The following is a 20196-nucleotide window of genomic DNA, read 5'->3' as shown; positions in this document are numbered from 1 at the left end:
AAAATGAGATGCTGTAATTAATAAAAGTATGCAGTTTTTGCATTGGAAAGTCCCTTTAACATCTCTTGAAATTTCCACATTTCAACATTCATTTTGTTATTTTAAAGGAATAGTCTAGTCAAAATTATACTTCATGATTCAGACAGAGCAGGCAATTTTAAGCAACTTTCTAATTTACTCCTATTATCATTTTTTATTCGTTATATTGGTATCTTTATTTGAAAAAGCAAGAATATAATCATAGAAGTTGCCCAAATTTCTCGTTCAGCCACCTGGGTAGGCACTTTCTTTTTTTTTTTTTTTTAAATAGTTTTTTATTGAAGTCATAAACAAATATAACAGTAATGAAACGTCCAACAATAATAACAAAGGAGAATAGTACAATACTAATACCATGATCTTGCCAGAAAAACAATACTAGATATGCCCACATTGTATAGATTCAAGACTATAAAGAGTAATACTCTATGGTGAGTGGTAAAAGAATGTAGTAGCTATAGCTAGTTAGTGGTTATGAAGGAGCATGGAGGTTTACTAGGCAATAACTCTAAACAGACGGGGCATATAAATCCCGTTTATTAAAGGTATTAGTAAAAATTTTGGACTATCCAAATTGAGACCTCAGTTTTTATTTTTTTATATGGTATGTAGACTAGAAGTGATCCAACCTTGTGATGGACATATACACCATAAGTTATCAATTTTAGAAAATATAAACAAGGAAGGGGTTGGTTTTATGGGGGTAGAGGGAGGGGGGAAATAGAGTATATTCTCCACATTATCCTGATAAGCGTTTGTAGCATAAATAAACTAGTAAAGTTAAGATAAACATAGGGATTGGCTTGTGTTTGGCCACTTAAATGGGCCAATTATAGCGGGGAGGGGGAGAAGGGGTGCAGCGGGCAAGAGCCGCTCAAAGTGGAGTGAGGAGGGGAATGGGGGGGGCGGAGCCAAATAGGGCATGAGAGCAGGTATGGAAAGCCTATTGGATGGATATAAGGGTGGACATCACAGGGAGGGACTTGTTAGTTACATGACTACCTGGGATGGGAATAGCTCCATCAAAGCGGAATAATTATCTAAATAAAGAGAATATGCCCATATAACGAGAAAGTTATGACAAACATACAATGAGCTTAGTTACATTGAGAAAATACGTTGAAAATGCTAGTTGGAAGGACTGGGTTCCAGGTCATTACAGGTTTAAGCTAAACAGTATGGGGGAGGGGGTATTATGAAGCTAATATAGACTAAATAATATGAACCCCGGTCTAAGCCTGGGTGTGGTAATAGGGATTGGAGTGGGAGGGCAGAGCCAACAAAAACAGAATAACTATTTCTTAACATGAACATAGTCTTGTTTGATAAAACCTCTGCGCTCAAATAAAGGGAGCATAGAAACATAGTCGCACATTCTAAGATGAAAAGGCAATATTAGATTATTTTTAAATCAGCATAAAAAGTCTAGTGACTTTTAGCTAAGTTAGCTATGTAGATTGTTATACTGGAGAAAGTGGTATTTGTCACAAACATTAAATGGTAGAGACAAAATGTTTAGTAATTAACATAGTCGATAAGCTACTGTACAAATAGGCGCAACCAAGATATGAAAACATAAAGGGTCACTCATTTTACCAGCTTATGGCGTTAATGTTGAGACCACTATGGGTAAGAAATGTAATCAGTATCTCCCCTCGGGGACGATTGTCTCCACTGGACACAGACGGAAAAGGGATAGTGGGTATGACCCACCCTGAAACACAGGGTGGGAAAGGGGTGAGGAGAGATACCTTCTCTGTCTTTACAATTTTTGTGGGGTGTTTAGTCATATAGAGCATGAAAATAGGGTCAGATCAATAAAATAAAGGCATATTCAAAAATCTCTGAGAGAATATAGTGAAGATTTACCAGAAGTGCTAGCCTAACACATGCATAGGTGTTGGGGGATCAATCATATACCTGATGTGCAGAATTGGATCTAGTGAGTGTGGATCTATAAAAAGAAACACTATGGGCAGATTTTGTGACAAGAACGTAACAGATGTTGTAGTCAACATATCTTATAAGACTACTGTTTACACAATGCTAGAAAGCCCTCAATTATATATGGGGGGTGATTTGATAAGGTAGGGGCCTATGGCCTCTAATAATATTCTATTATAACTATGAATCAGGTATATGCATCAGTTATAAGATATAAGCAAGTGTATGCAACAACTCCAGCATTAATAATGGTTATGCTAATATAGGAATAATACTGGCATAACTAGATAATTAAGATCCCCATTAAAAGTTCTCATAAGATAGGCTGTACAATAAAATAAGAATGGTGTATAAGTGACTCCCCAGTATTTTACACATACCCATACCCACATGAGAACAAGTACAACAAAATAAATCAAGAAGGAGCTAGTAGCATTGACAGAACTGTGAACACAATTTTACACATATACTGAAACATGTTTAGATGAAGAATTTGCCTAACGCTGCATTAGGAGCTGCAGTTTACCCTGCTCCGGATTTTAAAGAAACAAGCAAGTTCCTTGGATAGGAGAAGGGAAAAGTCACTAGTTCCATGTCTCTTATATCCGGGATTACAAGGACCTCATATAGGGGAATAGTGTAGAAACCTTAGTGCACTAATACGGAGATCACTCCTTTGATAGAAACCCAGAATCTTACTTTAACGGCCTTGCCAGTGTTCATCAGCCGTGTAGTGCAGATCTGAGAGCTAGCAAGAAGAGGGGCCTCCCGGATCAAAAGAGCTCCGCACCATGTGAGTGTAGCATGTGGAATCCAGCCTGCCGGACCTTGATGATAGCCGTACCTGGGTGTTCAATGCGGTTTATGGTGTGATCCCACCTTAGGCCACCACTACACTGAGGCCAAAGTCCTAGCCCACTCCAGTCTCCCAGAGCGGTGATTGCAAAGTATGTGTAACCGTTGTTGTTCCGCTGGGTTTCAGTGCCCCGTAAAGGCTTTTTAAGAATCACTCTCGCCATGTAGCTGGATGTGGCGCTGTAAACTTGCGGGGATAGGCTCCTCAGGATACTCGGCGCAGAGGGGGGGGTGCAGTGGCCGGATTGACGGAGGGGGTTCTCTCTGCGCAATTACAAGTTTAGACTTGCGGTCTCTTGTGCCGACTTCATCCTCCAGATCTAGTTCACGGTTAGGTGGGGTAAAGCTTGCAAAAAACACCAGGTATATCCTCACCAAGATCTATTCTAGTCTCTGATATCTGCACCATACACTGAGAGAGCTGAGCTGTATCGAATGGAGGCCTGTATTGCCCAGTCTGTTCCCAATCGAGAGCGACGGTTGTGCATAGCGGTCCTCAGACAGTCTGAGAGATCATCATATCCAGCTGATATTTGCATAGTGAGCTCCCGCAAAGCTGCGCAAATGGGTTGAGGAGGTTTTCTTTAGTGAGGGGTTGCCATTACTGCTGTAGGCCTCAGATGCCTAGGCGTTTTTCAAGACACGACGGCAGTATATAGTATAGTCCAGTAAGAAAAATAAAGGAAAGAGGTCCCCCGGTATTGAAGGGGTAAACCTATCTACTCAGGGACAATTTGAGATAAAATTACATGTATATAGCTCCAGTTAATCATTATATTAAATGCTTTTCTTCAGGAGCTCTATAAAACACGTCCTCCATACTTGGTTGATGGCTCCAGTGGCGTCACTAGGGTTGGTGTCACCCGGTGCGGTAAGTTTATGGTGTCACCCCCCCCCCCCAGAAAGCAGACACACACAAAAAAACAGGCAAACACACATACAAACACTCAGACACACTTAAAACATACTCAGATGCACACACAAACACTCGGAAACACACTCAGGCACACACACACACAAAAACACACACACACAAAAACACTGAGACACACACACACACACAAAAACTCAGACACACACATACAAAATATGTAAACTGCACTGCATTAATTATAAAGCTCATGCCTAGAGCTGCTCCCTGGCTCAGCAGAGCATCAAATGAAAGATAAACAGAGCACTCTAAAAATAAATCACTAAAGAAAAGTTTTAGGTGCAAACTATGAAAATTCTGCTCTCTGACTCTGTTTCCAAGCCTGTCAGTGCACAGCCACGGGCCGCGAGCCTACCGCTTCTTATGGCCAATCAGCTCTGCACTCTGCCCACCCCCAGACCCCCCCGCCCGCCCTCCTACCTGTTCAGTGTGCACTTAGTGTACCGTAACCGTAATGGTCTGGTGGGCATCATATGTGGCTGCTTCACTTTAAAGACAGTGTCAAACAGTCATGCGGTCAGGTGCCAGGCATCCCCTCATGATTTGCCAGTTCCCGTTTAGAGAGACAGCACAGCAGTGAGTGACTCCACTGCTCCACATGTCACTGAGCAGTGAGCACAGATAGGCAGGCAGGTTTAGGCTAGGAGCAGCCGGGAAAACTATTTGTTGAAATTGCAGGCACTGGCTCAAGGGGCAAAAAAATTGTGTGTCTACATCTTCCCCAGTCCCACCAATGTTCACAAATGCCAGCCCCTCTAATAAAAAAAAAATCTATGCATCTCAACATTGTATTTCTTTGAATTTCAATAAAATTAAAAAAAAAAAAAAAAAAAATTTTTTTTTTTTTTTTTTGGTGTCACCCCCCCTGGTGGGTGTCACCCGGGTGCGGCCCGCCCCCCCCGCCCCCCCCTAGTGACGCCACTGGATGGCTCCGCCCCCCCTGGGTAGCACTTTCTGATTGTGTCTAAACGTAGCCACCAATCAGCAAGCGCTACCCAGGTGCTGAACCAAAAATGGTCCAGCTCCAAAGCTTACATTCAAATAAAGATACCAAGAGAACAAAGAAAAATTGATTATAGGAGTAAATGAGAAAGTTGCTTAAAATTGCATGCTCTATCTGAATCATGAAAGTTTAATTTTGTCCCAATAATTAATGCATCTATACTAAAATGTAACCAAGATTACAGTTCAGAAGGAAAACATGTACAGCCTCCTGGTTCTTATCTGCCATAAAAAATACATGTATGTAGTGCAATGTTTTAGTCACTTACCTCTCCCTTTAAGAAAGGCACATATATATATATATATATATATATATATATATATATATATATATATATATATACAGTTATATGCAAAAGTTTAGGCACCCCTGACAATTTCCATAATTTTCATTTATAAATGATTGGGTGTTTGGATCAGCAATTTCATTTTGATCTATCAAATAACTGAAGGACATAGTAATATTTCAGTAGTGAAATGAGGTTTATTGGATTAACAGAAAATGTGGCAATATGCATCAAAACAAAATTAGACAGGTGCATAAATGTGGGCACCCTTGCCATTTTGTTGATTTGAATACCTGTAACTACCTAGCACTGATTAATTGGAACACACAATTGGTTTGGTGAGACCATTAAGCCTTGAACTTCATAGACAGGTGCCTCCAATCATGAGAAAAGGTATTTTAAGGTGGCCAATTGCAAGTTGTTGTTCTCTTTGACTCTCCCCTGAAGAGTGCAACATGGGGGCCTCAAAACAACTCTCAAATGACCTGAAAACAAAGATTGTTCAACATTATGGTTTAGAGGAAGGCTACAAAAAGCTATAGCAGAGATTTAAGCTGTCAGTGTCCACTGTGAGGAACATAGTGAAGAAATGGAAGACCACAGGCACAGTTCTTGTTAAGGCCAGAAGTAAAATATCGGAGGGGCTGTCAGGGTGCCAGGAATCAGACTGAGACGAGAAGTGCAAAAATAATCATACCTTTATTCATAGCAAAAAATAATAAAAAGTCTACAAGTCAAATAACAAGCCAGGAGTCAAAACCAGAGCTGATAGTCAGACGAGCCGAGTCAGGAGCCAAAGCGAATAGTCAGACGAGCCGGAATCAGGAACAAGGAAAACTGCAGAGTCAGGAACAAGCCAGGGATCAGGAACCAGGAAGGACGTCAGGCAGCCAGGTAATACACAGGAACTCTCACAAACAGGTCTGAGACAACGCAAAGGCAAAGCATACTGAACAGAGGCCCTTTAAATGATAAGTGATGTCATCAACAATTCTGAGACTGCATCCTGTCTCACATGGATGATGCACACCAGTCTGGCCATAAAAGGAAGTGTAGGAAATGAGCAGCATCCCCCACAATGCACCATAGTCAGGAAGAGAGGTGAGTAAAATGGCTGCCAGCAGCACATGGCAAACAACAGGGAAAAAAACCCTGACAGAGGCAAAGGCAAAGGATGGTGAGTACGGTCAAAAACAGCCCACAGGCCCACCTCCAAAGACCTACAACATCATCTTGCTGCAGATGTGTCACTGTGCAGCGTATGGGAGAGTGATGCGGAAGAAGCCATTTCTGCCCACACGCCACAAACAGAGTCGCTTGAGGTATGCAAACACACATTTGGACAAGCCAGCTTCATTTTGGAAGAAGGTGCTGTGGACTGATGAAACAAAGATTGAGTTATTTGGTCATAACAAGGGGCGTTATGCATGGCGGAAAAGAACACAGCGTTCCAAGACAAATACTTGCTAACCACAGTAAAATTTGGTGGATGTTCCATCATGCTGTGGGGCTGTGTGGCCAGTGCCAGTACTGGGAATCTTGTTAAAGTTGAGGGTCGCATGGATTCCACTCAATATCAGCAGATACATGGGAATAATGTTGAGGAATCAGTCACAAAGTTGAAGTTACGCCAGAGCTGGATATTTCAACAAGACAACGACCCAAAACACTGCTGAAAATCTACTCTGGCATTTATGCAAAGGAATAAGTACAATGTTCTGGAATGGCCATCCAAGACCCCAGAACTGAATATCATTGAAAAATCTGTGGGGTGATTTGAAGCGGGCTGTCCATGCTCTGCAACCATCAGACCTAAATGAACTTAAGATGTTTTGCAAGGAGGAATGGTCCAAAATACCTTCATCCAAAATCCAGACACTCATTACAGGCTATAGGAAGGGTCTAGAGGCTGTTATTTCTGCTAAAAGAGGGTCTACTAAATATTGATGCAATATTTCTGTTGGGGTGCCCAAATTTATGCATCTGTCTAATTTCGTTTTGATGCATATTGCACATTTTCTGTTAATCCAATAAACCTAATTTCCCTACTGAAATATTACTGTGTCCTTAGATCCAAATGAAATTGCTGATCCAAACGCCCAATTATTTATAAATAAAAAATCATGGAAATTGTCAGGGGTGTGTGCCTAAACTTTTGCATACAACTGTGTATATATATATATATAGTATATAATATATATATATATATATATATATATATATATATATATATATATATATATATATAAATATAAACACACACATACAAACATACATACATATACACATGAGCAACCTTTATCCAAACTGCTTGGGACCAGGAAAAGGTAACAATATCTTATGCCATTTAGTCAATATTTACATGTCATAATACAGTTTATACATGTAACTTAAAGGTAGTTTTATATCATTGTCATACACAGTATAATTAGACAGATAGCACAGTACTGTAATCAGAAAGGTAATAGTTGTTGTTTTAAAAAAATATAGACCAGCATTTGCACAGACGTAGAAGATTGCGGCTTACTAGCAGGGAAATATGGCAATTTTTACATTTTAAAAAAAAAAAAAAAAATTTAAAAAAAATCTTGATTTCGGAATAATTCTTTATTTTGGAATTCCAGATTTGGGGATTTATACCTATAATTTCATATGTAAGGACAAGAAATGAAAATTTGCAAAAGCAAAAAAAATAAACTTAAACATAAACTCAATTCTTGCTATGGGCACCATAATGTGTATAAAGTAACAAGAATCTTTTATCATAACCAATGATAAAAACACAATGCACGTGAGTGGTTTATGTTACATACAATACTTCTATTTTCATTACTGGTTTATTGTAAAAAGATATTTAACTACAAACATGTCAATGGCTCTTTTGTTAAACAATATTAAAGAAAATCAAAGAGCGGCTGAATTTTCTTGTGAACTCTGTGTAGCTTGGGGGGCATGCAGAGCATACTAAATAAAGGGATGAAATTCCCAAGCTTTAATGACAGCAGCAGTAGCTCACCTTGACAGCTCCTCTAGCTTTGACTGTGCAAACTCTAAGCTTTTCCTCTCTACATGCTCATGAGGCGTGTGCGCCAGAAGTTCATGAAGCGTTATAATATACCTAGGGATCTTAGAGAGAAAAATGATATTTTTATTCAACAAAAACTTAACATTTCTGAAAAAAAGGAAACATACAGAACAGTTTTATGCACATTAAAGGGACACTGAACCCAAATTTTTTCTTTTGTGATTAGATAGAGCATGCAATTTTAAACAACTTTCTAATTTACTCCTATTATCAAATTTTCTTTGTTCTCTTGCTATCTTTATTTGAAAAAAAGAAGGCATCTAAGCTAAGGAGCAAGCCACATTTTGGTTCAGTACCCTGGACAGCACTTGTTTATTGGTGGGTGAATTTATCCACCAATCAGCAAGAACAACCCAGGTTGTTCACCAGAAATGGGCCGGCATCTAAACTTACATTCTTCCTTTTTCAATAAAGATACCAAGAGAATGAAGAACATTTGATAATTGGAGTCAATTAGAAAGTTGCTTAAAATTGCATGCTCTATCTGAATCACGAAAGAATAAAAAATATGGGTTCAGTGTCCCTTTAATTATATGACTTAAATGTGACAACAAGGTATATATTTAAACGTTTCCAATTAGTTATTCTTTTTAACTGTTGTCTAATAAACCCATAATTTATTATAACTGAGAACACTAAATTTTGTAAAATATGAAATAAAAAGGTCTGTAGTTAAAGGGATAGTCTAGTCAAAATTAAACTTTCATGATTCAGATAGAGGAGCAATTTGAAGCAACTTTCTAATTTACTCCTATTATCAATTTTTCTTTGTTATCTAATCTCTTGCTATCTTTATTTGAATGTAAGCATAGAAGCCGGCCCATTTTTGGTTCAGCACCTGGCTAGCGCTTGCTGGTTGGTGGCTACATTTAGACACCAATTAGAAAGTGCTACCCAGGTGCTGAAACAAAAATGGTAGGACTCATATGCTTACATTCTTGCTTTTTAAAATAAAGATAACAAGACAACGAGAAAATGTGATAATAGGGAGTAAATTTGAAAGTTGCTTAAAATTGCACTCTCTATCTGAATCATGAAAGACTATTCCTTTAACAGCCCAGACTCCAAAAGCACCTGTGTTGTTCCAATTGGTATTCAAATGTATATTGATAATTGCAATTCCATTTTCAATAATAGTTATTTTTTTAAAATGATTTGGAGATTTCTAACATTTGTCATGGCCATTTTTAGCCCTTCATAAACAGATGCCTTTACAATGTCTACAGAATTTTAAATAATAAGCTTTGCATAAGGAAATTTGTTTAAAAAAATGTGTTTGATACCCATAGTGCGTATGCACAAATGAAAGACAAAAGAACATAGCTTCTATGCTATTGTTTCAATTATCTTGCCTGTTAATGCTTGAAAAAAAAAAAAATTTAATTGCATGCAATACACCCTGAAGACATCTTCTATAAACCATTGGTGACATATATTATTGGTTTGCCAAAAGCCTTATGCTACTCAACTATGTCTCATGACACATATACACTGTATATCTGACTATATATATATATCAAAACAACATAGACAAAGGCACTCACCATTTGGAATCAAATCAGTCAGTTTATTGTGATGTTTCGGGGTGGTGCCCCTTCCTCAGACAGACATACATGTATGTATGCCTTTGCCTATGTTACCTATGAGTGCCTTTGCCTATGTTGATGTATACTTGGTCTGCATAGAGCACCCCGGAAGTTGTTTGCATATTCTGCATTGCCTGCTATTACGTGCAAAACCCTGCCTGCTTTACTATCTATCTATCTATCTATCTATATAGGCTGACCATATTGCCACTTTAAAAAGGGATACATGAAAAATACATATGTCAAGGTTCTTATATAAAACATTTCTTTAAACAGCCCTGAAAACAGCCCTGACATATGTATTTTTTCATATGTGTCCCTTTTTAAAGCGGCAATATGGTCAGACTATATATATATATATATATATATATATATATATATATAAAAATTAAGTATTGTTAAAGGGACAGAAACAAGAATTGTGTTTTATGTCCCTTTAAATTTTATTCAAAGTTTCTAGACTCACTTTGCTAGGTAATTAGAAAAATGCTGAAAATAGCAAATTACAGTAGGTATCCTGATTAAACTTTTGATAGCTTTGTTCCCACGTGTGCATTATTGATTAGAAACACTTCTGCTGTTCACCATATTCTTACTACACTATATATTATAAACTAAAATAGTCCCCCAACTGTTAACAAGTAACATTTTGTTAAAATGTAGCCTTATTGCTAAAGCTACATAAAAACCCCACCTCCAACTCAACAAAACCTGGAATCAAAAGATGTCAGGTTTACTGATACATGAAAGAAAAAATACAGTTTATTAATATATGAGTGCACTAACAATTGTTTTATCTATGAGAATTTTAGGCTCTTCTTTACTTTTGCCCTCATTATATTACATACACTGTTATGAAGCAGTATCTCTATAAAAGAACTTTCAGACTATCATAAAATAACATTTACAGGTACCTGAAACATGGGGTAGGTAAGGAAAGTCTCTAGCATCCTCCCTTCGCAGGGCTGGATTGCCTTCATATTGCTTCAGTAGTTTGTCAAAATCTCTGTTCTGCTTGCAGTTTGCCAACACTTGCAGACTGTACTGATGGTTCCGAACAAATTCTTGGTAGATGCTCAGCATGGGTAGTAGAATATCAAATAAGTCAGCTAAATAAAATAATGAAATAAAATAATTTGTGGTGATTCAGATTTTCCTAACATGAGCCAGATAGCAACAGCACTGTACATCTATTTCCTAGTATGAAAAGGGATTATTTGAAGAATAAATGCTGTACATGCACACTAAATAACTATTACAATGTTATATGTTTTTGTATAAAAATGCATGGAGGACTACTGCTGAAATAGTTGAAACATCAAGGCAATAATACTGACACCTTGAAAACACCTTGGAAAATTAAATTATGTTAAAGACTTTGCCAGTAGCGGACTGTCTGTGCTAGCTTAAAGTGTGCACCCATATGATCCACTTTAACTCTTAAACATCTACTACAGGTTCTACTTAGGGTATGGGGTGTTCCTCTCCTTGGGCAATAACAACACTAAGTACAACCCTCAACCCATAAGCATCTGTCTGTACCACAAACCTCCTACGGAAATCAGGGCTCTAGAGTACAGGAGAACTCGCTAATGCGGTCGTTTATTCAGAAAACATTTTCATGCAGCATGGGGTCCAGTAAACTCATTATGGTCTGGTAATGAATTTCTGATAATGAGCTATAGTCCTATCAATTATATCACCTGCTTCATAGCCTCCACTTTGTCTTACTAAGGTTGTTATAGCTTCCCCCCATCCTAACCAATGTCCCAAACACTCCATTCATGGATAACATTTTGGGTTTAATATTGAACCCGGATTTCCAACATGGTCTAGGACCTTGTCTAACTCATACTAAGTGAGTGTTCCACCCAAGTCTTGCTGGGTGCTGTAATTATCGACAAATAATTTTCCCCTTTCATGGAGATGGCATCAAAAGTAGAGACTGTATTTAGCCTCCTAAAACCTATGCAAAAATGTAGACATCTTATTTTTGGCAAAATACTATAGGCTATAGGTTTTAAGCAGTGAACGTTAACACTACCTAATTCACGGAAGAACTGTTTCTTTATATTGTGTTCTCTCACGTAGGCATTCACCTCTTCAAAGCACAAGTGCTGTTTGCGGACTGCAGCGGTCTCACTAACCGCATACCAGGAGCTGCACGCTAGTAAGACACATGACTGCAGTTTCATATAAACAGCTGAAGGGATCATCTGTACAGGCACTGAATCTGAACGCACTGACTTTACAACTCAGGTTCCCTTTCTCCCACGCATTAGTGGAACAAAGATTCCATTAGGAGTTAACCCATCAGCACACTCCATACTGACGCCAATTGGATACATTACGTTCTCACCTTATTGCTGACACCTACGTGGAGCTCGCTTCATAGATACCTTAAAGTGACAACACCACATACTAATTATTATCTGCTTGGTTGGTGTTTAACCTACTCTTAATTAAATCACTTGATATCAATGTGTATTTCTCAAACCATAGAGATACAGAGGCAAAAGTGATAACAATTCACTCACTCATATTGAGAATTATTAGCAGATCTGCAGCTGAGGTCCATTCCTTTCCAGTAGCCTTACACATACAGTACATACTATCTAAGTTGGTTCTATTATAAATCTATAATACATAGGTTTGAAAAGCCTCATTTATAGGCTTACCATAATTTTTAGAGGTGAAACTGGGACCACCTGGTGCGGTGCCAGTGGGGGTGTGGTCAGGAGCGTGGTCAAAGGGGGCGTGCCAATTACCGGTCCCTTTTAAAGTAGTAGCTTTTATGTGTGTAATGTTTTGTGGATACTCTACCCTTCCTCAGTGAAACAAGTGAATCACACAGTTTAAATAGACCATAACACCACCCCCTAGTGAAAAAGGCACCATTACGTTGTCATGGTAAATAAATCATTAATCTAAATCTCAGATTCTAAATAATGCCAAACATCAAGCATAATTATCACTTTCATAATTATCAATTTCACAATTTAATATCTGCATTGTAATATGTGTTTTATGTGTCTAATTAAGGAACAGAGCCAAATACTGATAAGGCATAAATACAACATTGAATGAAAGTAAAAAAGAAACACGTACCTGCTAAAGCTGTTTAAGAGGCTACTCTATACCATAATGCAGGAAGATTATAGCCAAAATGCTATTCTGCATGAAGTAAAGCAAGATCCAGGCCAAAAATCCTGCCTGTCTGTACTTCCTAGTCATACCCATATGATTTCCCTAAAGGTGTATTACCGGCAATGACACCAAGGGGTCGGGGGGGGAGAAGGTGTTAAATTCTTAGAAAAATAAACCAAGTAGTACTACAAAATTTAAAAAAAACCTACGCTGCTCACTGTATTACTAAATGTAAACTTTGAAGGACACGAACGTTAAGCTAAGCAGGGCTGTATTTAACAAAGTACCAGCATCCAACTATGCTGTAGAGCCACAGTCCAGTCATTTTGAATAATGTGTCCGGGTTTCAGGTGGTCTGAAACCCGGATACATGATTTGAAACCTGGAGGTGGCAAACCCTACTGGGACAGAATGAACCAACTGGGTGGGACACTGGGACAGCGCCTCCAAACCGGGACAATCCCAGTAAAAGTGGGACTTCTGGTAAGCCTACTCATTTAAGATACGCCAAGGGTTGCATGTGTGACAGAGTAGTGGTGATTCTACTGAGTAGTGACAAGAGAAAAGTGTTTACGTATATATTCTGATCACTACATCCCTTGTTACCTCCATAGAGTTAGCTCTGTATATATATATATATATATATATATATATATATATATATATATATATAGAGAGAGAGAGAGAGAGAGAGAGAGAGAGTTATTCATCCTACACCTAGAAATGCTAGAAGAGACTGGAGTTTGCAAATTTGGTAACTACACTATACTGCTTACTAACCTTGATATAAAATAGAAAGATGAAAAGACCCTAGAGAGTTTATGATGGGACATGCTTGGTGGTCAGTAATGGTAAGTGGGTATGGCTTGTGCAGTTGCATGTTTGGTTGCAGAGGTGCTCTGTAATTAGTGTAGTCACTGCAGTGCCTTTTTCCAAGATGGCAAAATGTTCCACATGGGGTATGTCTGTAGTTAAATCCTAATTGCTTTGGGGAGATGGACTGGTTCTGTAGGAGAACCTCTCCACTAGTTTCTCCCTCAACCTCCCCATGCATGTTATTCTCCATTACAGCAGCTACCATATAATTTATTCCAGTTTAAACTTAAGATCTGCAGATAAGTGAGTGCAATTCGAACCTCACAGTCCATGTCACTCAGAGGGTTAAAAGCATAAGCTGACACTCCTTGGGTTGGTTTGCCTGTTGCTTGCTCTGCATTGAGGCTGTCAGCCTCCCAAACTTTATCCTTGTTAAGTTGTGTCATGGTTTTACCAAACTTTATCTTCCTTTCTTGGCAAAGCAATTCCAGAATGGAATTAGATAAAGACAGAAACACAAGATGAGAGGTATATAACTGTTTTGTAATGAATATTTGCATTATAATTAAGCAATGAGTTTTGTCTTTGAAAATTACACAGACTTTTCAGTTGATATTAGTGTTGGCTGTGGCTATCTTGTCACTATTCCCTAAAATATCTTTAAACCACCACATATTTTATATTTTCAGCAGTAGCTCTTTGCTAATGGCAATAAAAAGTGGTTCATCTACTTCTGACTGTGGAACCCTGTGTGACCCCATATATGGGAAGAAATATGTTCAAAATGAGTTTTAACCTCAGACTTTTTTATAGAAACTATACAGTACAAATATAATCATTTTGAAATGCTTGGAAGCTCATTAAAAAAAGAGTTTGACAAGCAACATAATACTCTAGAATAACAATGAGACAAAACTAAATTTTAAGGCTCCAGAATGGTTATATATAATAATATGATTTATTTTCCACAATACACAAGTATAAAAGGAATCATGAGAAGATGTATAGGAAGATATTCCTCACTAATTAGTCAAGTGGTTCAATACAACAGCAAACAATGTAAACTATAACATTTACTGAAACAAATTGCCATTTGTAAAGAGTATTACCTAAACACTGCCTATTGTATAAAAAAAGAAGTAATTTCAGCCTTAAAAAAATTATATTCATGTCTGCAGTGCCTTTGGTGCTGCAGCCGATAGTTAAGAAGCAGCGGTCATTAGACTGCTGTTTCCTAACCTATACGCTAGCTCGGAACTGGTGATTTGCAATCACTGCAGACTAGTCTGACTGGGGTGATTGACATCCTCTGCTCAAGTGTGATTAGCTGGGCAACGCAGGGCGGACAGGATCGTGGAAGTGAATCTTGTCTGCCCTGCTTCTGTTAAATGGGGGTCCATTATCTACATTAGTGATGTGCCACATTATTATTATCATTTATTTGTATAGCGCCGCCAAATTCCGTAGCGCTGGGTACAATGATAGGGGTATACGATGACAAAGATTTGTGATAAAATACAAAACATAACAAGACTAAACAAATCTAGCACAGGAGGAAGAGGGCCCTGCTCCGGAGAGCTCACAGTCTATAGGTTTAGGGTGCAGAGACATAAGGTTGGGGTAGCTTGTTACATCGGTTGTATTTGCAGCAGTGAGTCAGGCAGTTCATGTACATGTATTAGCTTGGTTCGGATGCGGGATGGAGGATAGATGGTAAGCCTCTCTGAATAGGTGGGTTTTCAAGGATCGTCTGAAGCTAAACAAGGTTGGAGACAGTCTGATGGAGTGGGGTAGAGAGTTCCAGAGGACAGGAGCAGCACGTGCGAAGTCTTGGAGGCAGGAGTGGGATGTAGAGATAATAGGAGTGTAGAGACGTAGGTCAGAGGTTGATCGAAGAGGACGGGATGGGGAGTATTTCACGATGAGAGAGGAAATATAGTTGGGAGTTAGACTGTTGAGTGCTTTGTAGGTTAGGGCTAATACTTCAAATTGTATTCTGGAGTGTATGGGGAGCCAGTGTAGAGACTGGCAGAGCGGAGCAGCTGATGTAGATCGTCGACTTAGGTGGATGAGTCTAGCAGAAGCATTCATAATAGATTGGAGGGAGGAGAGGCGGTGTTTTGGAAGGCCATTTAAGAGTAGATTGCAATAATCAATGCGTGACAGGATGAGGGAATGAATAAGTATTTTTGTAGTTTTCTTGAGTAAGGAAGGGACGAATTCTGGAAATGTTGCGTAGGTGTGAACGGCAGGATTTGGTAAGCGTTTGTATATGTGGGTTGAATGTGAGTTCTGAGACTAGTGTGACACCAAGGCAGCGGACCTGGGATGAGGTGTTGAGAATAGAGTCTCCAACCATCAGAGAAATGTCAGGTGTCGGATGTTTCGAAGAGGGGGGGATAAGAAGCAGCTAAGTTTTGGACAGATTGAGTTGGAGGTAGTGTGAGACATCCAAGAGAAAATTGCAGAGAGGCAGTCAGAAATCTGGTTGAGTAAAGAGGGAGAGATATCAGGAGAGGAAAGATAGATTTGGGTATCATCAGCATATAGGTGGTTGTAACAAAAAAAAAAGAAAAAAAATCACACCCCCACTGTAAAGAGACTTTAAGCAGTTAATAAGAATGTTTGCCCCAGGACTTGCAAGGGAGTTTGCATCTTGCATGAGCAGACACAGTCATGTTATTGTCCTATAAAGTGAATGTAAATTTTTGATGCTGAAGAGCCCGGTTTTTAAAAATTCGATTAAAAACAGGGGCACTTTAATTCATCAAAATTTACATTTCACTCATGTTGTGAAAAAATACCTTTTAATCTTGACAGCCCCTCCAGCTTCCTCCACCCGTCGCAAAGCCTCTTCCTGGGTCTAAAATTAGAAATCCGGCTTCCTCCAATCACAGCGTTGAATCACAGCGTTGAATCAGACACTTATTCCCCCGGGGGGGAAGTCGTTATTGGAGGACGACCGATCCATCATTTCTGACTTCAGAAATGGCTTGCGATGACTGGGGGAATCTTGGGCGACTGTCAAGTTTAAAGGTAAGTATTTTTTCACAACACGAGTGAAATGTAAATTTTGATGAATTAAAGTGCCCCTGTTTATAATCGAATTTTTAAAAACCAGGCACTTTAGCATCAAAATTTACATTCACTTAAGGAAGTTTACTTTGAAAAACTCATGAGATCACAGCAAAGCAATGCAAGGCCTCAGCACTACTGATGCTGATTGGCTATTGTTTTTTTGGGGGGGGTTCAACTTGCAGCTGGACAGAAGCTGAAGTATAACTGTTTACAGAGCACTTACTCTGGTGAGCTGAAGAAATTGTGAGGTAAAATATCTTTCTTTTTACATAGAAATGTTCAGGTGATATTTTCATATCAGATTTTTACAGTAATGCTGCATCACTTTCAAGTATTATGTCCCTTGAAGCCAAAAAAAAACGTGCATTTAGACACATTATGCATCAATATTGAATCAATCAACCATCATGTTTTATGTTTGCATTTTATATGTGAAAGGCTGTAAAATAGATTAGTTATGTGAAGAAAAATAAAATGGTCTATGTTTCTAATAGAAACAAAGCTATACATGGTTATCTATAGTCCATAGGAAAATATTGTTTTTGCTCACATAAATACATTTAACTGTGATATTATTCCATTCTGTTTTGTATAATAATATAATTAAGACCTCTTCATTCATATTTAGCTAATGTATGAACAAGCCAAGTACTGTTAAGCACCTGCTTATCCTCAGAGTACATTGTTAATATACAGATTGTAATACCAAACTACACTATTCCCTCCACTTTTTATTGGTTTCAAAGGGAACAGAAAGCAATCAATGAAAACTGCAACCAGCTGGTATAGTAATTGGCACTTGAGAACGACATCACAAGTCACTGATCTGCAGCTGTGTTTCTGCCCTTGTGTGCAATTCTTGTATTGAATGCCTGTAGAGTGCTGGCAGAGAGTTATGACTGGTAACTATTATTTCTTCCGTACAATACTTAAAATCACTGCATGGTACTGTTTAGGGAGCGTGTGGTAATATTTCCTGTTACAATGGGACCTTAGTGGCAGACATGATTGCTTGTTGTCATCATGTATGTTGGACTTGATTTCAGGAAACAGTCTTCATCTCTCATTGTATAGAAATAACCAATATATATTATATGTCTGTTTATTTGTGCAGTTATTATTTTATTCAGCAATGTCATTTCACTTCATGTGTTCATAAGTTACTTTTTTTTTTACTAATAAAATGATGCCCATATTTTGTCTAAAAATTCATACCTCTGATAACTATGGAACATAGGGATTGAAAAATACCGCTGTGGGGCCCAAACAAAAGAGGATTGTAAACAGTGACAAGTCATCATTAAAATTCCCTGTATAAAAGTTTGTAAGAACACAAGTACTGACTCATATATGTATAAAGAGTTCCAAGTCTTCAAGGGTACAAGTAAAATGTAACATTTATTCTGTGTACAATTAAAATTCAATTAATTCAGTTACTACAGACCTGGAGTATGCAGTACTTTCAATAAGAGAGAGAAATACCTCTGACCCTCCTCTTGCATCACCTGACGCGTTTCGCCGAGGCTTAATCAGAAGTGACAATTTAAAAATATCGCTTAATCAGGAAGCACATACAGCTATTTTTGTTTGGATATAACCTCTGATAACTAGCCCCAATAATACAGGTTATAGCAACAAACTGTCAGCATGCTTAACACTTGCTTTTCCATGTCAAATTATGCAGAAGAATACAACTTCATATTTATCAATACCAACCACCGTCTTAGAAAGATGCCAATCCGAGTCTGCAGGTCTCTAACTGCATATTTATTACCCCCAGACTTGAGTATTTACTGTAAACAAATCACAACCCACAAATCCTAAGGCTGCTAACACCATTAATGGATCTGTTGTAGTCTTTTGTCTCTACGATCCTTTTAACAGAAGACTCCATCAGCTTGAGAAGCATGCTGACAAACCAATAGGTTGCTCTCTTGCACAAGAGACAGCACAGGAGGGTGCCTAGGATATCCCTATCAAGGTCTAAATTTCATGCCCTCATGAATAGGGAAACAGTAAAACACAACATCTCATCAGAGATTCCATTCTGATGCTGTTAAATTAAATATGGGATTATTTAAAACAAATAGCCTCCAGAACACAGGCAATTCCCTTGCATTCTAAAACCTTTAGCAATGTTGCCTTTTATGGCTACCCAATAATTTCACTCCCTCTCCACTGTAGTAGTTGGCAAAAGCAAGATCCTCATTTCCTCATTACCTAAAAACTGTTCAATGCCCTTTGAAGATTTTCCCTTGCTCCCCTGAGGCAAGGGATGCTGTAAAGAACAACTTGTTGAGGCAACATTCTAGGGGATATTGACTGTACACACATGGTAGATTGTGATAATGGTCCCTTAAACACTATCTTTTCATTATATAAGTGGAGACCAACAGTTTCCAGTGGTTAGGATGTTTTCTGTTTGCTCTTGCATCACGTGACAAGCATATATCATTCATATTAAGAAATTGAAGAATGAATCAATTGTTCAATTCATGACTAGAAATGTATCAATTTTCCTATAATCTGCATTGGATATGATGTGAGATATTTGGAATTCACAGTTAGAATATGATATAGCCCTGGTCTCAGAAAAACAAGAAACACACCCCACAAGAGCAGATTTGCACAAACATAGCACAACACAACAAATTTCTCTCAAAATGTATCCCACAAAACTAAGTTATAGAGTGGTCTGAGTATTCAGGGCAGAGACATTATGACATTGCCAGATGACTTGTTTTTTTTTGTTACCTTTGCCATGCAGATATTCTAAACATGCATGGAATTTCTAATACCTAGATTCCATAATTAGATAACCCCTAATCTGCCCCCCCAACGTCGCCGCTACCTTACCTACAATTATTAACCCCTAATCTGCCGACCGGACCTCACCGCTACTCAAATAAATGTATTAACCCCTAAAGCTAAGTCTAACCCTAACTCTAACACCCCCTAAATTAAATATAATTTTAATCTAATGAAATAAAATAAATCTTATTAAATAAACTAATCCTATTTAAAGCTAAATACTTACCTGTAAAATAAACCCTAATATAGCTACAATATAAATAATAATTATATTGTAGCTATTTTAGGATTAATATTTATTTTACAGGCAACTTTGTGTTTATTTTAGCCAGGTACAAATAGCTATTAAATAGTTCAATAACTATTTAAAGCTACCTAGCTAAAAGAAATACAAAATTACCTGTAAAATAAATCCTAACCTAAGTTACAATTAAACCTAACACTACACTATCAATAAATTAATTAAATAAAATACCTACAATTATCTACAATTAAACCTAACACTACACTTTCAATAAATTAATTAAATACAAATACCTACAAATAGATATAAATAAATAAACTAACTAAAGTACAAAAAATAAAAAAAGAACTAAGTTACAAAAAATAAAAAAA

The 20196-nt window shown here is 37.9% G+C and overlaps 1 protein-coding gene across 1 annotated transcript in view; it reads right to left on the bottom strand.

Moving 5' to 3' along the window:
• Nucleotides 1-20196, bottom strand: part of RASGRF2 (Ras protein specific guanine nucleotide releasing factor 2) — a 1049304-nt gene that overhangs the window by 433948 nt on the left and 595160 nt on the right. Inside the window, 3 exon segments of the mRNA XM_053701460.1 lie at nucleotides 8075-8184; nucleotides 10644-10694; nucleotides 10696-10838. Of these exon segments, the coding sequence (XP_053557435.1) occupies nucleotides 8075-8184; nucleotides 10644-10694; nucleotides 10696-10838 (304 nt within the window).

Source organism: Bombina bombina, chromosome 2 (genome assembly GCF_027579735.1).
Source record: "Bombina bombina isolate aBomBom1 chromosome 2, aBomBom1.pri, whole genome shotgun sequence".
Lineage (NCBI taxonomy): Eukaryota > Metazoa > Chordata > Amphibia > Anura > Bombinatoridae > Bombina > Bombina bombina.
Note: the sequence above shows the minus strand (reverse complement) of the source record. Positions and strands in the feature narration are given on the sequence as shown.